Source organism: Corvus cornix, chromosome 1A (assembly GCF_000738735.6).
Source record: "Corvus cornix cornix isolate S_Up_H32 chromosome 1A, ASM73873v5, whole genome shotgun sequence".
In the NCBI taxonomy this organism is placed as follows: domain Eukaryota; kingdom Metazoa; phylum Chordata; class Aves; order Passeriformes; family Corvidae; genus Corvus; species Corvus cornix.
Window position 1 is genome coordinate 28678049 of NC_047057.1, and position 17546 is coordinate 28695594.

The 17546-nt window shown below is 36.1% G+C and overlaps 1 protein-coding gene across 3 annotated transcripts in view; it reads left to right on the top strand.

Moving 5' to 3' along the window:
• PPHLN1 (periphilin 1) overlaps positions 1-17546 on the top strand; it is a 64103-nt gene that overhangs the window by 24687 nt on the left and 21870 nt on the right. For 2 of the 3 annotated variants that reach the window (XM_039570290.1, XM_039570291.1), the window contains exons 6-9: positions 1554-1762; positions 6099-6178; positions 9440-9559; positions 12071-12211. In XM_039570290.1, coding sequence (XP_039426224.1) covers positions 1554-1762; positions 6099-6178; positions 9440-9559; positions 12071-12211 — 550 coding nt within the window. Of the gene's footprint in view, positions 1-1553; positions 1805-6098; positions 6179-9439; positions 9560-12070; positions 12212-17546 lie in introns of all 3 variants that reach the window. The other variant, XM_039570288.1, reaches the window with a different exon arrangement.

The following is a 17546-nucleotide window of genomic DNA, read 5'->3' on the forward strand; positions in this document are numbered from 1 at the left end:
TGGTCTGCCAGAAGGCTTGTGCTTTAAAAATAAATAACATTATTTAAAGAGAGATTAAGAAGGAAATGGAAGGAAAAGTGGGCTCTACCTAACTCATTCTTGATAAATATTTGATCAATATGTATAAATAACCCCCCACTTAGCTAGAAGAAGCAGTTCAATGCTGAGCTAATCTAGTATCTTCAAGCCTGGACTTAGACTTCATGTCTGTTGCTACATAAAATGTTCATACATGTAATGAAGATGTGCTTTCCATGCAAAAAGTAAATCTGCACTGTGTAAAACACAACTGTGTCACAGGGTTCTTGTTTTGTGGTGCTACCTTTGTAGCTTCCATAGCCCAAGAAACCTTTGGCACACTGAAATCCTTTGGTATCTGTCACAAATATGGGCCTGTACCATGCTGTCGGAATTGTACATCTTTTCTTCCTCTCCACCAACATAAAATTAGCTATAGCTGCATTGTGCTAGATGAGACCACCAGATTTTTGTGAGGCATTCCCCTGTTTAAAACACTGGACTCTGATGAGAAATAGGAGAGAAGATACATTCTGATTTACTAGAAGTGCTATTAAATCTTGGAGATTTTTGTGGAGAAGCTGAGAAGTACTTGCTATTCTTGCCAGTGTGACCAAGGCAAAAGTGACAAGTCTAGACTCAGTTGGCTCATGTGTTCTTTAGCTCTGAGATTCTTTAGGACAAGTTTGAAATGATACTAGGGGTTTTTTTTTACCCTTACACATACATGTACATTAATACAATTTACAAATAACCAACACATTTGAGCCATGGTCTGGAGTAACAGCATTTAAATTTAGTAGAAAGTTTGGATGTTTATTAGATTATGGTTTTTAAATCAGTTGGGTCTGTGACATTTTACACTGAAGTTCAAAATTAATATTGTGTGTTGTGAGAAACATATTTAGGAGATATAACTCTTCATATTTTCATTCAAGATTTGACCTTGGGTGGATTAATAGGCATGAGAATAGATATTCTGCATATTTCTTGTTGTCTTTGCCGGATATAAGCTGAAATTCCTCAGTGATATTTTGTGTAGCAAGGTGTGTGAAATCAAATGAGGGATATAGTCCCTTGAAAGTAAGAGAAAAAAACATAGCTGAAAAATGCCAAATAGTGTAAGCAGTATTTTCATATGCATTTTTAGCTATTGTAAATTAAGGCTTAATTTCCAGAGTAAGTGTACTGAATCTGGAAAAAATTGTGAGAGTTGTCATTTCTTCAATGTCTTTTTCTTACATTTTAGCTGTATTATCAAGAGATAGAAAGGAATTGGTTTCTAGCAATGAAGTAGCTCAATGAAATCTGAAAAAATTACCTTTTTTTTCTTTGTCTTTCTTTTTACTATTTTAATTTGTTTTTCGTTCTTTGCCTAGTACTCTTAACAACACGGAATATTTTGGATATGTTCTGCATGTGACAGCTAACCTATTTGTATTTACCAGGCACAAAATGTTGCCATTGTATATATGCTGTTCCATAAACTTTGGGAGGATAACCAAGTTACTTTTATTTTTCTGTTGTCTTCCAAGGGACGTCAGAGATGGCTTCCGAAGAAGAAGCTTCTATTCTTCTCATTATGTGAGAGATCGATCCCCTCATAAGAGGGACTCTCCGTTCTTCAGGGAATCGCCAGGGAGCCGAAGGGATTCTCCGCACAGCAGATCTGGCTCAAGCGTCAGCAGCAGGAGCTACTCTCCTGAAAGAAGCAAAGCCTATCCTTTCCACCAGCATAGCAGAAGTATGTCATCTTTACATAAAAGAAATATTTCTTCTCAGCAAGGTAATGCTGCATTAATGATGCGAACTGGTTAGTGAGGTGAAACTATAAAAGCCTTTTTTCCATACATGCTCTTTTTTACAGTGGGAAAAGCTGACATTTTGTACCGTCTATGTGTTGTCTGCTCTGGTTGTTTCATTGTACTCTCTGTTCCCTTAGGTATTTCATGTGGGAGATTGTAGGTTTTATTTTGGTATCAGGTCTAGACTGACTGTAGGAGTTTCAGCTGCACAGCTTTTTCTAGTATTTTATGTTCTTTTTAGCATCAACTCCTGTTACTTCTTTATGTGCTTCCTTGGATTCCCTGACAAGAAACTTTGTTTCATCTACAGCAGATGAAGACATTTCTTCCTGCAACTAGGAATAAAGAGGGATTTTAAAAAATGGAGAAATGAAAGAACATATTGCTACTTGTTGCATTTTCTACAAATTTTACTAGGCTTTTAAAACTGATTGTTTTTTATCAGTTACATTTCAATGTCAAAACCGCTCAGATCTTGCTCTCCTCAAAGAAATGTGAAGCGTATCTGAGTTTAGTCCATTCTGACTATTAAAATCTTTGCTCCTAATGTTTCCCAGAAGTCTAATGAATCATCTGTTTTGAAAATATTTGAGTTTTTCGTATTTAAATAATTTGGGGGGAAAAAAAAAAAGAAATTGCTTTTTTTAATGTGATACAATCTTAGCCACTCTGTTTGTACAGCTTATGTAAATTAATCCGATTTAATTTCCCTTTCTGCAAATGCTTTCTAGTGAACTATGCAAACCTACTGTTCATTTTGGCAGCTTTTTAAAAAGTAATTAGGTTTTTTTTTTAACTCACTGAGAGGCACATTGTGTTTCCAGAGTGACACTGAGCCATTATGTAGCACATCTTGCCAAAAAAGATCTTTGTAGTTTAGTTAACATCACTTAAATATTGAGGAATCATTTCACTCCTTGCAGAGTACAGATGGTCTTTCTATTTGGGCATTACAATGCTTTTAAAATTTTGTAGCAATACTCAGTGAACATAAATTCCTCTAAGTGTAGGAGAGGAAGAAAAAAATAAGATAGTTAATTTTCTGTAAGTCTTGTAGGTGTGCAGCTTGTAATTACTGGGGACAAGAAAACAGTGTTGTGAGAAACCATACAAAATTTTGGAATGTTTCATGGCTTTTTACAATTTTGAGCTGACTTAGATCATACATGTCTATAGTATATTGTTAGAATTACTCAGACAATAGTGGAGGTAGTGATGTAGAAGCAGAAATATTCGCAAACCAGAAAAGATGCTGATCAAGAGAGGAGCTTACATTTAGGTCTGTGGTTTTTGATATTTTCTCCTGTTTGCAGGGTTAAATACCTTTCCCAATCACCTTTAGATCAGTTTTAAGAGACCAGGTGGGTTGTGAACTGGACTACTTTTTTATTCCTTTCCCTGGAAAAGAGGACTACTAAAATGACTGAATTACTAAAATGACTACTTTAGATGACTGAATTAAAATTCCTATTTGCAAGGTATAAATGGTTTAAATAATACTTTTAGAATAATTTTTGAATGCAGTTTGCCTTAGGTAAGCTCATGTATTGCATATTTAAAAGGAACATCAAGGGGGACATCTCATATATGTCAGCAGTACATTTTAGTGGGTACTTAAGTGGATTTACAACATGCAGCGTATATACTATTTCATGTGGAATTTTCAATATGGCATCTTTCTAAAATACTATAATGCTGTTTAAAGTCATGCTGTCTGAATTGGTTTGGTCACATGACTTCCACTGAAGAAGGAATATCCCATGCTCTCCAGCCCTTCATACATGAGGATAAATACAGAATTTAAACAAAGAAAACTGGAGGGACATGAAGAAGCTTGATAAAGGGAAGGAAGGGGCTAATGGAAAGGACAAGCATTCATCTGTGATGGGAGAGCACGGAGAGAAGCAGGATGGTGCTCCTTCACGGGACCAGGCAGTTAGGGGTCAGTAGAGTGGAGTAGGTGTCAGCAGAGTCAGTAGGGGTCATACTGAGGAGATACAAGAAAGCAAGTAGTGGTGCTTTGAGAGTGTCATGTTTAATTTTACGGGTAGGGCTTTGGGGCTCAAAATAGCCACACACATTCTGAAAATAAATGGCCTAATGTCTTCAAATTAAATGGTGTTTTTTCTCTTTGCTTAACTTTGAATAATTGTCTGCCACTTGTATTAGCTCATTTCATCTGTTCAGGTGCAAACATATAATCCATTCAATTGAGATAATCTTTAAAGAATCCAGTCTGACAAAGGAGGCATGTGGGAGGCAGAGTTGGAGTAGTCCTTAAATTTAAAAGGAGGTGGCTAATCTATGGGGCTGAAAAGCAGGTATCACAGGAGCAAAACTTATGTTACTTAGTGGTGACAAGGGAGATGTTCTGTGCTTTGGGGAGTGTGACAGAATAAAAAAACATGGTTATTTCTATCTTCTTGATTTTAGTTTTGACAAATACTTTTTATTTATAGGAGCTTTTTTACTTATCATAGCTTTCCCATTTACTATTTTCTGTTTAAAAGCTTTTTTTTTTCCATTGAAGGTCTATTTCTTTTGTTTTATGTCTACCAGAAATTCTTAAATAAGGCTGATTACTATGTTTTTAACTAGGATCTTAATTTAGCATAGTCTTCAAACTGAGGTTTAAAGTGCAATTTGGAATGTTTGATTTTGCCAGAGTAACATTCCCACCTCTTTTCATTAGCATTTTTGAAAGACCCATCAGTAGCTGTGAAAAGTTTTGCATGGATTAGTAACATTACAGCAGAAACTCACTTCCCACCAACAGTGTGCATAGACGAGCAGGTTTTGATGTTTGCTTTGCATTAAGCCTACACTATGTATATATGTTATGAAAATGTGGTGAAAGAGTTGAAGACCTACCTTTCACATACCTCTTAAGCATTTCCTGTTGTTAAAGGCATGCATTTTGCATAGACTTTTACCTGCATTTTTGTGTAAGTATTTTAAAATGCATCACACAATACAGTATTTTATGGCATTGAATAAAAAAGGAAAACAGCTCAGCTCTTCAGAGTGAGATGCCATGTCTGCTCTTTGTTTTGATTTGTTAAATTAAAGCCGTATTTAAAGCCATAATGAGCAATCACATTTATAATTCTACTAAAATAATTTCTATCCCAATTTTCATAAGTATTTGATAGACTTTTTAATTAATCCCTTTATCAATTGTATTGATGAAGATTTAATGGAAGCCAAGGTAAGTTTACATTGTATTTTATTTGTGAACAGTCAATTGTTTCCCAGTGAGTGTGAAGAATCTGGTTGATTTAGGCCTACTGTTTGCTTTTTGTACTTACCTTTTGCAGATCCCTTAGATGTAATCTGTGGGCCCCAGCTTGAGAACTGGTAGTTTACACTGCAACCAGTTCTGTTGCTGTGGGCTGCCTGTAACTGGTCTGTGGCAAGACTATGCACAGATTGTGATTAGCACTGTGAATTCGATTTGGCATTTTGCCAGTTTTAACTTTTATAGGCAAGACACTGATCTGACAAAGAGCACCTACTGTGTGGCTGATACAAAACAGGAGTATTTCCCATGGCAGGTCTTTTCAACATACTGTGGCCTGCTAAACCAGTTCATGCACTACCTGGTTTCCTTGAGTGATTGACTGGTGTCTAATATTTCAACTGTTTACATTATTGCAGGAATATTAAAAAGTGAAACCACATCATCTTGTGGAATCATACTTTCAGTTAATGATGGGAAAAAGGACAGTGGGTTTTCTTAAATGCGTGAAATGACACAGCTATATCTCTTCTCTCCTTGGGAAGAGAAAAAATTGTTACCAATATTTATCAGATGATGGAGTATGTAGATATTATAGAATCATAGAATCTTTAAGATTGGAAAAGACCTCCAAGATCAAGTCCAACCTTTGACCAAACACCACCCTGTCAACTAGACCATGGCACTAAATGCAATGTCCAGTCATTTCTTGAACACCTCCAGGAACAGGGACTCCACCACCTCACTGGGCAGCCTGTTCCAAAGCTTAACCACTCTTTCAGTGAAAAGATTCTTCCTGATACCAGCCTGAACCTTCCCTGGCACAGCTTGAGGCCGTTTTCTTTTGCCCTGTCACTAGTTGCCTGGGAGAAAAGTCTGACTCTCATCTTGCTCCAGCTCCCTGTCAGGTAGTTGTTGAGGGCGATAAGGTTCGTGTCTGACTTGAGAAAATTTCACTGCAATTTTTCTAAGCAAGTAAGCATGTTTGCAACATACATCTTTAATTTCACAGCCATTAATTTTTTTCTTAATTGTAGGTAAAGAGAGGACAGTTCAATCACTGAAAACATCAAGAGATGCATCACCTTCAGGGTCCACAGCCATACCGTCATCAAAGGTGAATTTTCTTTTTGAATATTTCACACCATGGTTTTAGATTGTTCATTGTTGGATTTTTTTCCTCAGTTGGAAGGAGATACTGTATGTACCTATAAAAGTGCATATTCCTTACAATATTCCTTCCTGTTGCTTACAATAGGACTAGGACTTGGTCTTAGAACTGTGTCATTGTGAGTGTATTAGTATTACCCACTCACTTTGACACAGACACACTTGCCATGTTATTCAATGACTGATTGTTGTGACAAGACTATGACTCACTGGAAGTGCCCCCTGGATGAAATTAAGGGGCTGGCTGGGGGTTTAAGATCCATTAAAATGAATAGAAGAGGAATAGGACTTGGTCTTAGAATTCTGTGTCATTGTGAGTATGTTAGTATTACCACTCATTTTGACACAGACACACCTGCCTTGTTATTCAATGGGGAAAAAACCAGGCTTTGGTTGTGCTATGTCATTCTAAGTACTTATCCCTTATACATCTCTTTTAGAACTGCTGTGCCAGCTGATTGCCATTGTCCTTAGGGGGGGAGGCAAGTGATGTATTTTCAGTGATGTAAATAGGGAAACCAAGATAAAAGCTGTTATGCTTTTATCAGTTACGCTGATTTGGTTCCTAAAATATGCTTCATAATTAGTTCACTTATTTTGCTTACAGACTCAGCACAATGCAGCTTAATGCCAAATCCTTACTTAATACACACCTTTGAGAACAAGGCGGCATTGCAAAATCTCTTGCTCTTGTGTTAATATGTAGTGTGAGCTTGAACTCTGTATTCTCTAAGTGTTCTGCTTTCTTCTTCAGTCAGGTCTGATCTATGCTGTATTGGTTTTTTGCCATCAGTTTGCAAGTATCTGCTGGCAGTGGATAGTTGCTTGATAAAGGCTATGCAAAATGAAACTTTGTTTAATGAAAGTCATTTCCCCAGACAGCATAAATATTTATTGGTATGCATCAGCTGCAGAAATAGAAATACTTCCATGACCGTTTATTGGTTTTTCTCTTGAGTCCCCAAATCTGCTTGTAATGTACTGCCCTGTGTCAGTGGAGCCTGTTGGAGTTAGCCTTCTGGTTGGAATTGCACTGAGCAGTTAAGTTACCTAAGTGCTTCACTGACTCAGAAGTAGTGACAGAAAAAGTCTTGGCAAAATATGAATATCTCCAGAGCCAGAGTCTTAAAATTACTAAGGCTTGAGAAATTAGTTATATGCTATATATTAGAGATTAAAGGAGATGATTTTCAATGCTCTAAGTTATAATTCAGCTTTGAAATTCTTACGAAAGTATATGTTTCCATAGCAATACCTCTTTTCACTGTAGTATCTATTTGCAAATCTGAAAAGGTATTCTTATCTACCTTATAATTATTTTTTGCATATTCAGGCATGTGAATTAATACATGTTGATGTTACCTGATCTTAGCCACGTGTTTGTCTATGGCATGAAATCTTCTGTGTTTTTCTTTAATAGCTGTATGGACTGTAAGCCTTGGAGGATGTATCCAACATAGAGTGAAAGGCAGATGTGTGAGACAGGGGAAGCTTCTGAGCAGTGATAGGCTTTTGCTTTTCTATGTTACTCATGAGATTAAAAAAATACCAAAAAAAGTGACTTCTGTTTTGAGTCAGAGAGTGGGGAAGGGGGGCAGTTAAGGTTTTTTATGAGATGTATTAGGTTGGTTGTTTCTTGAGTGTTTGCGGCCTAAATAGCTGCTGCTGTTTCCAACTGAAAAATATGTTCCTGTTCTTTCTCTTCAGTTGAAGTGTACCTGTGGAAATACCATTACTTTATTCCATAAAATTCACTCAGGATTTAATACGTATTTATCAACATTCAACCTATAGAATTAAATTCAGTGAGATTAAATTAAACAGATTTTTTTTTCTGTATTCCAGTAGATATTAGAATGGTTAATTTCTTTTATGGCTTCTGGAAATTTAGCAGGTCATGTGAGATTTTCTATGAATTATATTACTGCTTGCTTTTAAGAGCCCTCTTCATACCCTGCATATTGAACTTTGTCACCTCCTGACTTCACTGGTTGTAATTCTGTAATTTGCAGTTATAGAAAACAGGGATTCCTATTGGAACATTTTGTTGCACTTCTCTTCTGGATTCAGATAAAGGTGGTGTCTATGACACAGAATCCTGGAAGGGTTCTGTGAGTTGTGTGTTTATGCCATACTACAGTACAGAGATATTTGGATAATACTTTGCTTGAGGTAAGCACAAAAGATGTGAAGACGAAGGAGTCTTGATGCTGGCCATTTATGTAGCTTAGAATGAACTAATGATAAGAGGTGGAGTGTTGGTTTCTTTCGTTTGGGTTTTTGTTTGGTTGGTTTTTTTGTCTACCCGTTTGCTAAGATGGAACAGGCACTGGGTAGAATTGTTATGGCCTTTTTCAGGCAGTAGGCTTTTTGTATCTCTTTTTTAGATACCCATCTTAGTGTTGCAATTTTTAATGCTAGAGTGATATAGATTCTTTGGGTGCTTCTCTACATACAGTTGATTTAAATTAAGTATCCACGTAGTGGTAAGAAGATTTATAAAGCTAGCTATTCCTAAACTGGTATTTGTCATTGTCTGTTTGCTGCTCTGATAGTAAAAGCCAAATAGTATTCTTAGAGAGAAATCAATTTTTAAATATTATTTATGTGAGAATTTCCATTTGAAAAGGTAGATTAAAAGAACATAAAGCCATGACTGACTCTATTATAAATGATTAGCATTCCCCCAAATAAAAAATAATGAATTTAAATGGAACCATCTCTGATCACTTAAAGTTTGTATAAAATATTTTTTTGTCCTTAATTAGCTCAGGTTTTATACCCTACTGAGCATGTAATAGTTTATTTTAAATTTTTTACAACCATTTATGCCTGAAAATCACATTGAATTATTAGTTCACTCCACTCTTGTATCTGACTTCTTTCAGTGCCCAACAGGTCTCAAATAATTTTTCTGTTATCTCTGACCTGTGAATTTAATAAATCTTATTCTGAAAGTATAGTGTTTTTGTAGCAGTCCACTGAACTTCATTGATTTATCTGTTTTTCTCCTCTCTTGTTTCTTTATTATCTGCTCTCTCCCCACCCACTTTTCTTTTTAAAGAAATTGGACAGCAAATGAAATAATTTCAACTTTCTTATTTCCTATTTTAAAATGTTTTAGGGATCTGAATAACTTTTTTTTAATTTTGAAGAGTCTTGCCTTATGTATTTCTTGTTAAACCTTGACTATAATATTTTTGTACAGGCCTTGGAGAAGAGCAACAGACTATCAGAAAAGGAACTTGCAGAAGCTGCGAGCAAGTGGGCAGCTGAAAAGTCAGAGAAGGCCGAGGAAAGCAATTTACCTGAAATAACAGAGTATGATGTAAGATAGGATTATTAATCCACTTATTTTAAAGTGTTACAACAATAGGCTCTTGTTTTTCTGTACTTGTCATAAAAGCACATTTTGTAACTTAATCCTGAATTTTTCTGCCTATGCTATTAAATATTTGTTGGAAGGGAGTGAGAGGGAGACTAAAACCTTGCGATTTATTTATTTTGAAAAAATACACAAAACCACAGTACGTTTTGAGTATAATTTGAATTGATGTTGAGCTACAACTGACACAATGAAGTTTCAGCTCTCCCAAGCATTCTCCAAAGAGCTCTTGTAGTAGTGTGGGTCTGTATGTCTGCTGAACTCCTTAAAATTAGTAGGGGACTTCTGGATCAAAACATGAGTGTACATGGAAAACATAACACTTGGGAGAGAAACTCTTGTTTGTTGAGTTCTGTTTCAATCCATGAGAGCCTACCATGTCACATATTCTTTTTCAGAAAGCAGTCCTCCATTTGCCCCAGAGTCTTTATTTCATTATTAATCAACATTAATTATTCACCAGTTTATTCCCTTTTGTTTTCATCCCTCCTTGTCTTTTATCCCTGGCTACATTGAAGTGTGATTACAGCTCTTCTCAGTCATTTGTTATGCTGCTCTTGGATAGGAGGTCTTTTTTGTGTTCTCTTATGTTAGTGGAAAATGTATTTGTCATTTAAAACAACCCAAATATTATGTAATCTAAAATAATTTGTTTTAATTCTGTGATAATTTTCTCTTTAACTTTCACTTTGCTTCAGCTTTAGAGGCATTCTTAAAAAAGCCAAAATAGTATCTTCTTCACAAAGTCATGTCTTAACCTTTGCAATTAATGGGTTTGATTTTTTTTTTTTTATTTGTTTGTAAATAATTTTAGGGAAAATGAAAGTGTCTTGGGAAGCATCACATTTCCACTTGTAGAACATAAGGGCTAGGTCAGAGAAATAAAGTCACCGAATCCATATTTATGAACTTTCAAGTCCTGTCCGTTGATGTAATGGGTGCATGCCTGAGCAGCTCCTCAATAGTAGTCAGGAAGATCTAGTTAGATACATAAGCTGGAAAAAGCAATTAAAAAAAAGAAAAATGTGGAGTAAGTGTTAGAGTGAAGAAAAAGCAACAACTGATCCAAGGATGAGTACCATATGAAGGAGAAACATATGCATGGACATTTCTGAGAGGTTCAGCAGAGAAATATCACTCTGGTTCTTGATGAGGGGAAGGTAATGCAAGGGAGGAAAGAACAGAGTGGGCTACATGGAGAAGGGTTGTTTAAAGCTTCCTTCGTGCCTTAGAGAAAATTGCAGTGGCAGAAAGATTAAAAATAAAGAATCAAAGTGAAGCAATTGCAGTTGATTATGGTGCAGTCTGAGATGGTTTATTGACTAAGAAATTGGGCTGTAGAAATGCTAATGAAGGAAGTAAGGCGTCTCATTCTGAGTCTCGGAAAAAAGGACTTCTCACCTTGATTAGTAGGCTGTCATGTAGGAATTGCAAGAGTTCTTAACTTTTTCCTGTTTATCTTATATAATGCTTAATAGTTGAACTTCATGTTGCACTGGACTTTTTAGTAGCCTTCACTCACTCTCAGGCATTTTGTTACTTACTGGGGTTGCAGGATTTGGGATGCAATCTTAATGGTTTGTGTTCCTGCTAAGGTTTGAGCATATGTTCACAGGACCACTTCAGCTTTTTACTTCCTTTTTCTGTCTAATGCTTTTCTCTTTTACGTTAGTTAAGTCTTAAGATTCTTCACCTCTATTTTTGAATAATAGAAACTAGTTTTAGTCATCATCTTCAATTTTCAAATCGTATTAAAAAAAAAAAAAATTATAAATCTGTTCCATAATACTGGATTTAAATAATGCTGTAAAAGGAAATTACTACATCTTCTATATAAACTTCTTGGAGTTGGGGTCTATTTTCATTGGAGTAGGAATACTGTCTTGATTTCTGTTTTAGAGGGAAGTTTATACAATTTCAGTACTTCAGTGTGATTTTTCATGTTACTATAAATCCTCTAATCACACATTTGCTTTTGTTATACAATAGTTATCGTAGCTCCTTTAATAATAGACCTGTGGCCCTGAATGCTTCAAGAGTTCTTCCTGACAGCATTTTTTTGTTGTTGATGCCTATGTACCCTTGATTTTGTTACTTTTATCCTTTCCCAGAAGACAAGTCACATTTTCATTGTGGATTTTTCTTGCTTTCTGGTGTTATAAATACCACACACAAATTTCTTCTCAGTGGATGGGCAGGTAAAGGTTATCTGACATCATTACCTTTACACAGTTAAGGCTGTGTCACAGGGTTTTGTCATGCCATGTTATCTACATGTTTAAAATTTGTATTTCTGTATCTGTTAAGATTGTAGCAATAATACTTCACTAATAGTCTTGATGAGCAGATTCATATCTAACTGATGACTGTATTTGGGCTTTTGGGTTTTTTTCCTCACAATGAGGTTTTTTATTTTTCTCTCAAAACTGAATTTATTGTTTGGATTTTTTTAAGGCTGGATCTTCAGCTCCATTATACATCAAACAAACAGAGGAAACAGAAGCAAATCTAACGGATAGTACAGAATTATACGAGGACAGCCAGCTTCTTGGTCGTTCAAAAGCAATTGCAACTAAGACAAAGGAGATTGAACAGGTGAGTCTTCTTGGCATTTTGTCACTAATACAGTAATGGTTTGCTCTGCTAAAATTACCTTGATTTATTTTTTCCTCCTCCTTGGAGTGTAGTAGGAATGTAATTTGATTTTTCAAGATGATGTGATAACATCTCCAACAGTTTAATTCTGAAGAACATGGCATTTATCTGCACATGGAAATTAATGGTAGTTTTCTGCAACTTACATGCAACAACTGCTGTTTTGCAAGCTAAGACAATGACTGTCTCATAATTCTAGTGGCCTTTGTTCTGTTGCCTGTGAGGCCATTTCCTGAGCTGCAACACTGTTCCTTTTTACTGACACTTGAAAAACAGCTTTTTACTCAATTGTTTTTTGTTTTTTTTTTTCCGTTCTATTAATATTGGCTTTGCGTAATCATGTTCATGGTGGGCATGTCTTTCTGTGTGTGCTGGGATGGAGTTTACCAGAGCATGCTGTAACTATGAGAGCCATGATGCAGTTGATTTATCCCCGTGTGTCTGATCACAGGGTTACGTACAGCCTAAAAGAGCTAGTACCAAATGCATAAACTTAGGGCTTTTTAGAAATGACAGACTAAAAAGAAGTGCACAGGCTAGAAACAGATTTTTAAAAAATAGCAGTTGTGATTGGTTAGCCTGATGCTGGTGAATCTATGATTGATTAAATTTCCCTAAGCCCTAAAGACAGGGTTTTAATGAAAACAGATGAAAAGTTGGTCAAAAAACCTAAATATTGTTTTCCATATGACCTAATGCTATTGTGTTTGGTAGAGTTTGCACTTAATTCTAGGGAAATCTAGATTATGTTCTGTAAAATGGAATACTTTTAGGAACTTAGTTCAGAAAAGCCTGAGGAATAACTTAGATTTGAATTTTGTAGAACCAGTTTCTCCTGTTGTTGGTTTGAATATTGAAGCTGTCAGCTTCTGCAGAATTTAAATAAGATTCTAGGATGATGCTAGAATTATTTTCTCAACTGAACAAGATGCTTATTTTCTTATAAACCAGGTACTGTGAATTTGTTAAGAGTTAGCCAAGATATTTATTTAATCATTGAAAATTAAGACTGGAAAATGATCTGTATTTTTTTCACATAAATATTTAAAATTAACTTCTCGATTGGCAATTAAATTTTTTGATTTTTAAAAAAATGTTGTGATAGACCAGATGATTTTCATAATCATCATGAATATCATAATGAATCATCGTAATGAAATACCGTGAATCTTCCTACTGTATATGGAAGCAGTCTCTCTATAGAAATTTGTATGCTATTTTGTTTACTTTGAGTTCTTAGTATCTGAAAGTAAATTTATTTTCACATTTAAATCTTTAAAGGGAGCGGTAAGCTAGTACATTTATAAGAAAGCTTTTTCATAATTTAGTTCTGATTATTTGTCTTGAAGACGCAAGTAATAGCAGAAAAATTATTTGGTTCTGTGGACTTATTTTCCGGTAAATCTCATTCAAGTGTTTAGTGTAGTGTTTCTGGAATGTAATTTTGTGGAAGGATTACTAAAATAAAATGCTTATTGCGAAGGCTTACACTGCAAGAATGGTGAAGCTGTAATCTTTCTGCAAAGCAAGATTTTCAAAAGGTTGTTTTTCAGTATGCACTGGACAGCTATTAAGGTATTTAAAATAAATAAGAAATGAAGTCAGGGCATGTGCCACTGGGTATGTGTTAAAGAATTGGTGGGGGCCCAGCTAGTGTTTGAGGAAGTGAGTTTGACCCATTGAACCTCTTCTGTCTCCTAAATTTTTCTTTCTCTTGGAGTACCAGATGTAGTGATGTTTCCTTTTTGGTTCATATTTATTCTCAACTTGATTGCCAAGTATTTATTGGCTGTTCCAGACTCCTGGTAAAGCCTTCTTTGCTTTGCCCTCTCCATATCCATTTGTCTCCAAAGCTCTAACCAGGAAAAGGAGCAAAATTTTCCAAATATGTACTTTTACTTCATAGGATGATGCTATTTCAGGAAAACCCAGAGGCAAAAAGCTGTGCTGACAGAACATGCATGGTGCTGCAATGAGCAAATCCATTGCTGTGCAGCAGAGAAACAGGCAGTCTGATGCCCTGGGCAGGAGGGAGGTGGCAGCTTGTGATATAGTCTGTTATTTCTCTTAAGAAAAACAAGCAAAAATATCCCTTGAGCATTTGAATGAAATATTCATGCAGGTGTTCTGTTTTAAATTAGTCCATCTCAGTATCTCGTGTATCGCTCATACCACTCTATTGTAAAGTTGCCTCTGCCTTTTCTCTAAGGTACAGTAACACAGTTGCCAATTGCAGAATTTTAAATGAAGCATGATTGTAAATGATCACCCTGGCTCATCAAGAAATTATTTGGATATTATTTATTTGATAAATTTATTTGTAAAATCATGTCATTTGAAGAAAAATTAAGTTATTTGTGTGCTGATGATGACAGGGCAAAATGTGTCAAAGCAAGGGCTAGTTGCTGTTTGCTATATAGTGACTATCTTTTAGGAGTCTGCAGTTGCTTTGCAAATATTAACTGAAGCTGACATAAAGAGAGGAAACCAGAAGTTCTCCTCATGGGTAAAGGCTTGGAAAAATCCAGACACTGTTTAAACAGAGCCAAGAGTTATCTGTGTCACTCCCAAACTAGAAAAACTTTGAAGTATGTATTTCATTTGAAGTGTGCCAGTATTACTGGGAAAGGAAGGATATGGTTGCAGATGCACAGATGCTTGAAAACATTCCTGAGCTGGGACTGCAGATCCTGGGCATTTTTGGTCTCGTCTGTGAAACAACAGGCATAGTGACACTATTGTGGAAACATCTAGGTTGCATGGGACTTACCTGAGCAAATGCCTGTGAAACAGGGCCTTAGGTCAGGTCATTCCGGGCTCTATCAAACTGAGCCCTGCATATTTTCAGTGAAGGAGGCTCTGCAGTTTCCCTGGACAGCCTGTTTCAGTGTTTCACTGCTCTGTGTCTTGAGGTCAGCTGCCTTCACATTCCAGAACATGGTTTCTTTCCAACAAGGACATGGTTTCTGCTCGCTGCTTCTCTTGACAGCTTCCTGTCTCCATTCTTGAACTGCAGAGTCCCAGCTCCTTGGTGTGGTCCCCTGCTTTTGGGACCCGCTCCACTGGGACTGGGCTCTGCTGCTCTCAGGGAAGGGTTGATTTCCTAGAACCCTCTGGCTCTGCCACTTTGTGGTTGGAAGAATAAGGTTTTTTCCTGGAACTTTTGCGTGGCAGGTACTGTGGAAACTATTCCCTTTTATCCAGGTGCAGAGTCTTTTCAGTCTTTGTACTTCTGCACTGAATGGAAATTCTGCCGCGTTAATGTGTATCTCTTATTTTAATATATTCCATGATGTGTTTTTTAATGTTCTGTCTGTAATAAAAAGCTTTGGAGAGTTTTTAAAAAATAAAATTGTGAGATAATTAGCTTTCTGGGTTGGGATGTTTTTTGATTGGTTGGGTTTTTTTGAAGTTAGGTGTTTCCTTAGACCTTTGAACATGCATTTTCCTCTTTTCTTTACTCTTACAATTTTGAAATAATGTATTAAATGTTGTCTGAACATTTGTCTGAGCATGGTGAAGTAGAACCCCATTAAAGAGATGCTTAAAAGATTGGGCTGGTTACTTGAAAACAGCATAGCAGTGTATTTTGCCATCTGCATGTCAAGATCAATGAATGTCTGTAGTTTCCTAATGTAACCATTTCATGCACTTTTAAAATATTTTTGCATTTAATAGCATGCATTATGCATTAAGGTATTATTTTTGGAGTTGTTTAGTTTCTGGTTTTATATGGTTAAGGATCAGCTTATGCTTTTAGCATGTAATGTGCTGAAGTGTGGTGGTTTTTTTTGGAAGTGATGACAAATATGTCCCTGATGTTAAATTCATAATTGGAGCTATTCAGCATCAGTGTTGCACAAAAGGCTATCTCTTTGTTCTTCCTTCATGAGCATGAGTAGCAGGGATTCTTGAAATGTCTTATCTTGTCTAGACATCGAGTCTGCAACACTGTGTTAATTAGTCCCTTATTATGTGTCCACGTTTCTTACAAGTTGCATACTCAAGTTGGAGTGACATGGATTACCTCTGAAAATCTATTCTTTTCTGAAGACAAATTTTACCAAATGACAATTTTACCAAGTACCCTCCTTGATTCTGGCAAAAAATAAACCTCTGAGTTTCTAAATGAGATTTGACACTGAACCCTCAGTACCACAGAGTTCTGGCATCTAGGAATTAATTAAGCCCAGGAATTAATACATTCGTGCATGCTTTTTTATTCTTAATGGAATCATTGGCCGACTGTATGCTTTCAGTTCGCCAATGTTTTTAAGTGTTCAGCGGAACAATATTTTTTTAATGTTTAAACATTTAGATTAATTGCTGTTCTAACTGATTAGTTGATGTTCTAAATTAGTATTGCTTGTTAAGAGTCCTCAGTAGTATTAATGAACTATTACCCTAATGGGACAGCCTTCTTGCTGGAAGATGCTTAAAATTAGAGATGTTTCTAAAGCTTGTGTTTGAAACTTCATAGCTATGGTGCATAGAAAGAAGAAAAAATGGGGGTGTGGCTGGGTCAACAGGCTGTCCAAATTCTGTTTCCAGATCTGCTGTCTAACTAATTTTTCTTTTTAGAATTCTCTGACCTAGAAGTTACAATTAAGTAAGAAAAACAGGTTTTAGCAGTTACAGTGTGTGTGTAGTTTGAGAAGAAATGTTTCTTGTTCCCCTTCTTTGTCCTAGCTGCTGTTCTGGTAAGATCTATATAGCAACAGCTGAATTGTCTTTGTGTGTACCTAACACTTGTTAATGGGACTCTGTTCTCTGGAGGTACTGCTCTGAGAGAAGACTGACCTCTCACAAAGTGATACTTTACATTGAAAGGACTTTGTTAAAAAAATTTTGGTTTTAATACCAACAAAACACAAACAAAATTATACATGCATTTCTGTCATAATAAAATAGCTGTAGTTTGTTTAGTGCATGGGAGTTTGCTGTATGAATTCCTTCCGGCCCCCAACCCCTCCTGCTTCCTTTGCTAGTTTTGTTTTGCTTCAAGCGAAACTATTTTACAGTTCTTCAACAGTATAAAGGTGAAAGAGGATGTAAATATGAAGCTTCTGCATCTTGGCTAGGGATAAGCTCATGGTAATTATATTGGAAAAGTTTTGTAAGTCTTGGATGTGACAGATCAAGTATCTTAAGTTTTAGCAGTTGTAGTAAAATAAGTAAATTAATAAATTGGAGTAATGGGAATCCAGGACGGAATGAAGGAGGATGTCAGAGCTGGCCTTGGATGTACCTTTTCTTTTGAAAAGCTCACTTCAGC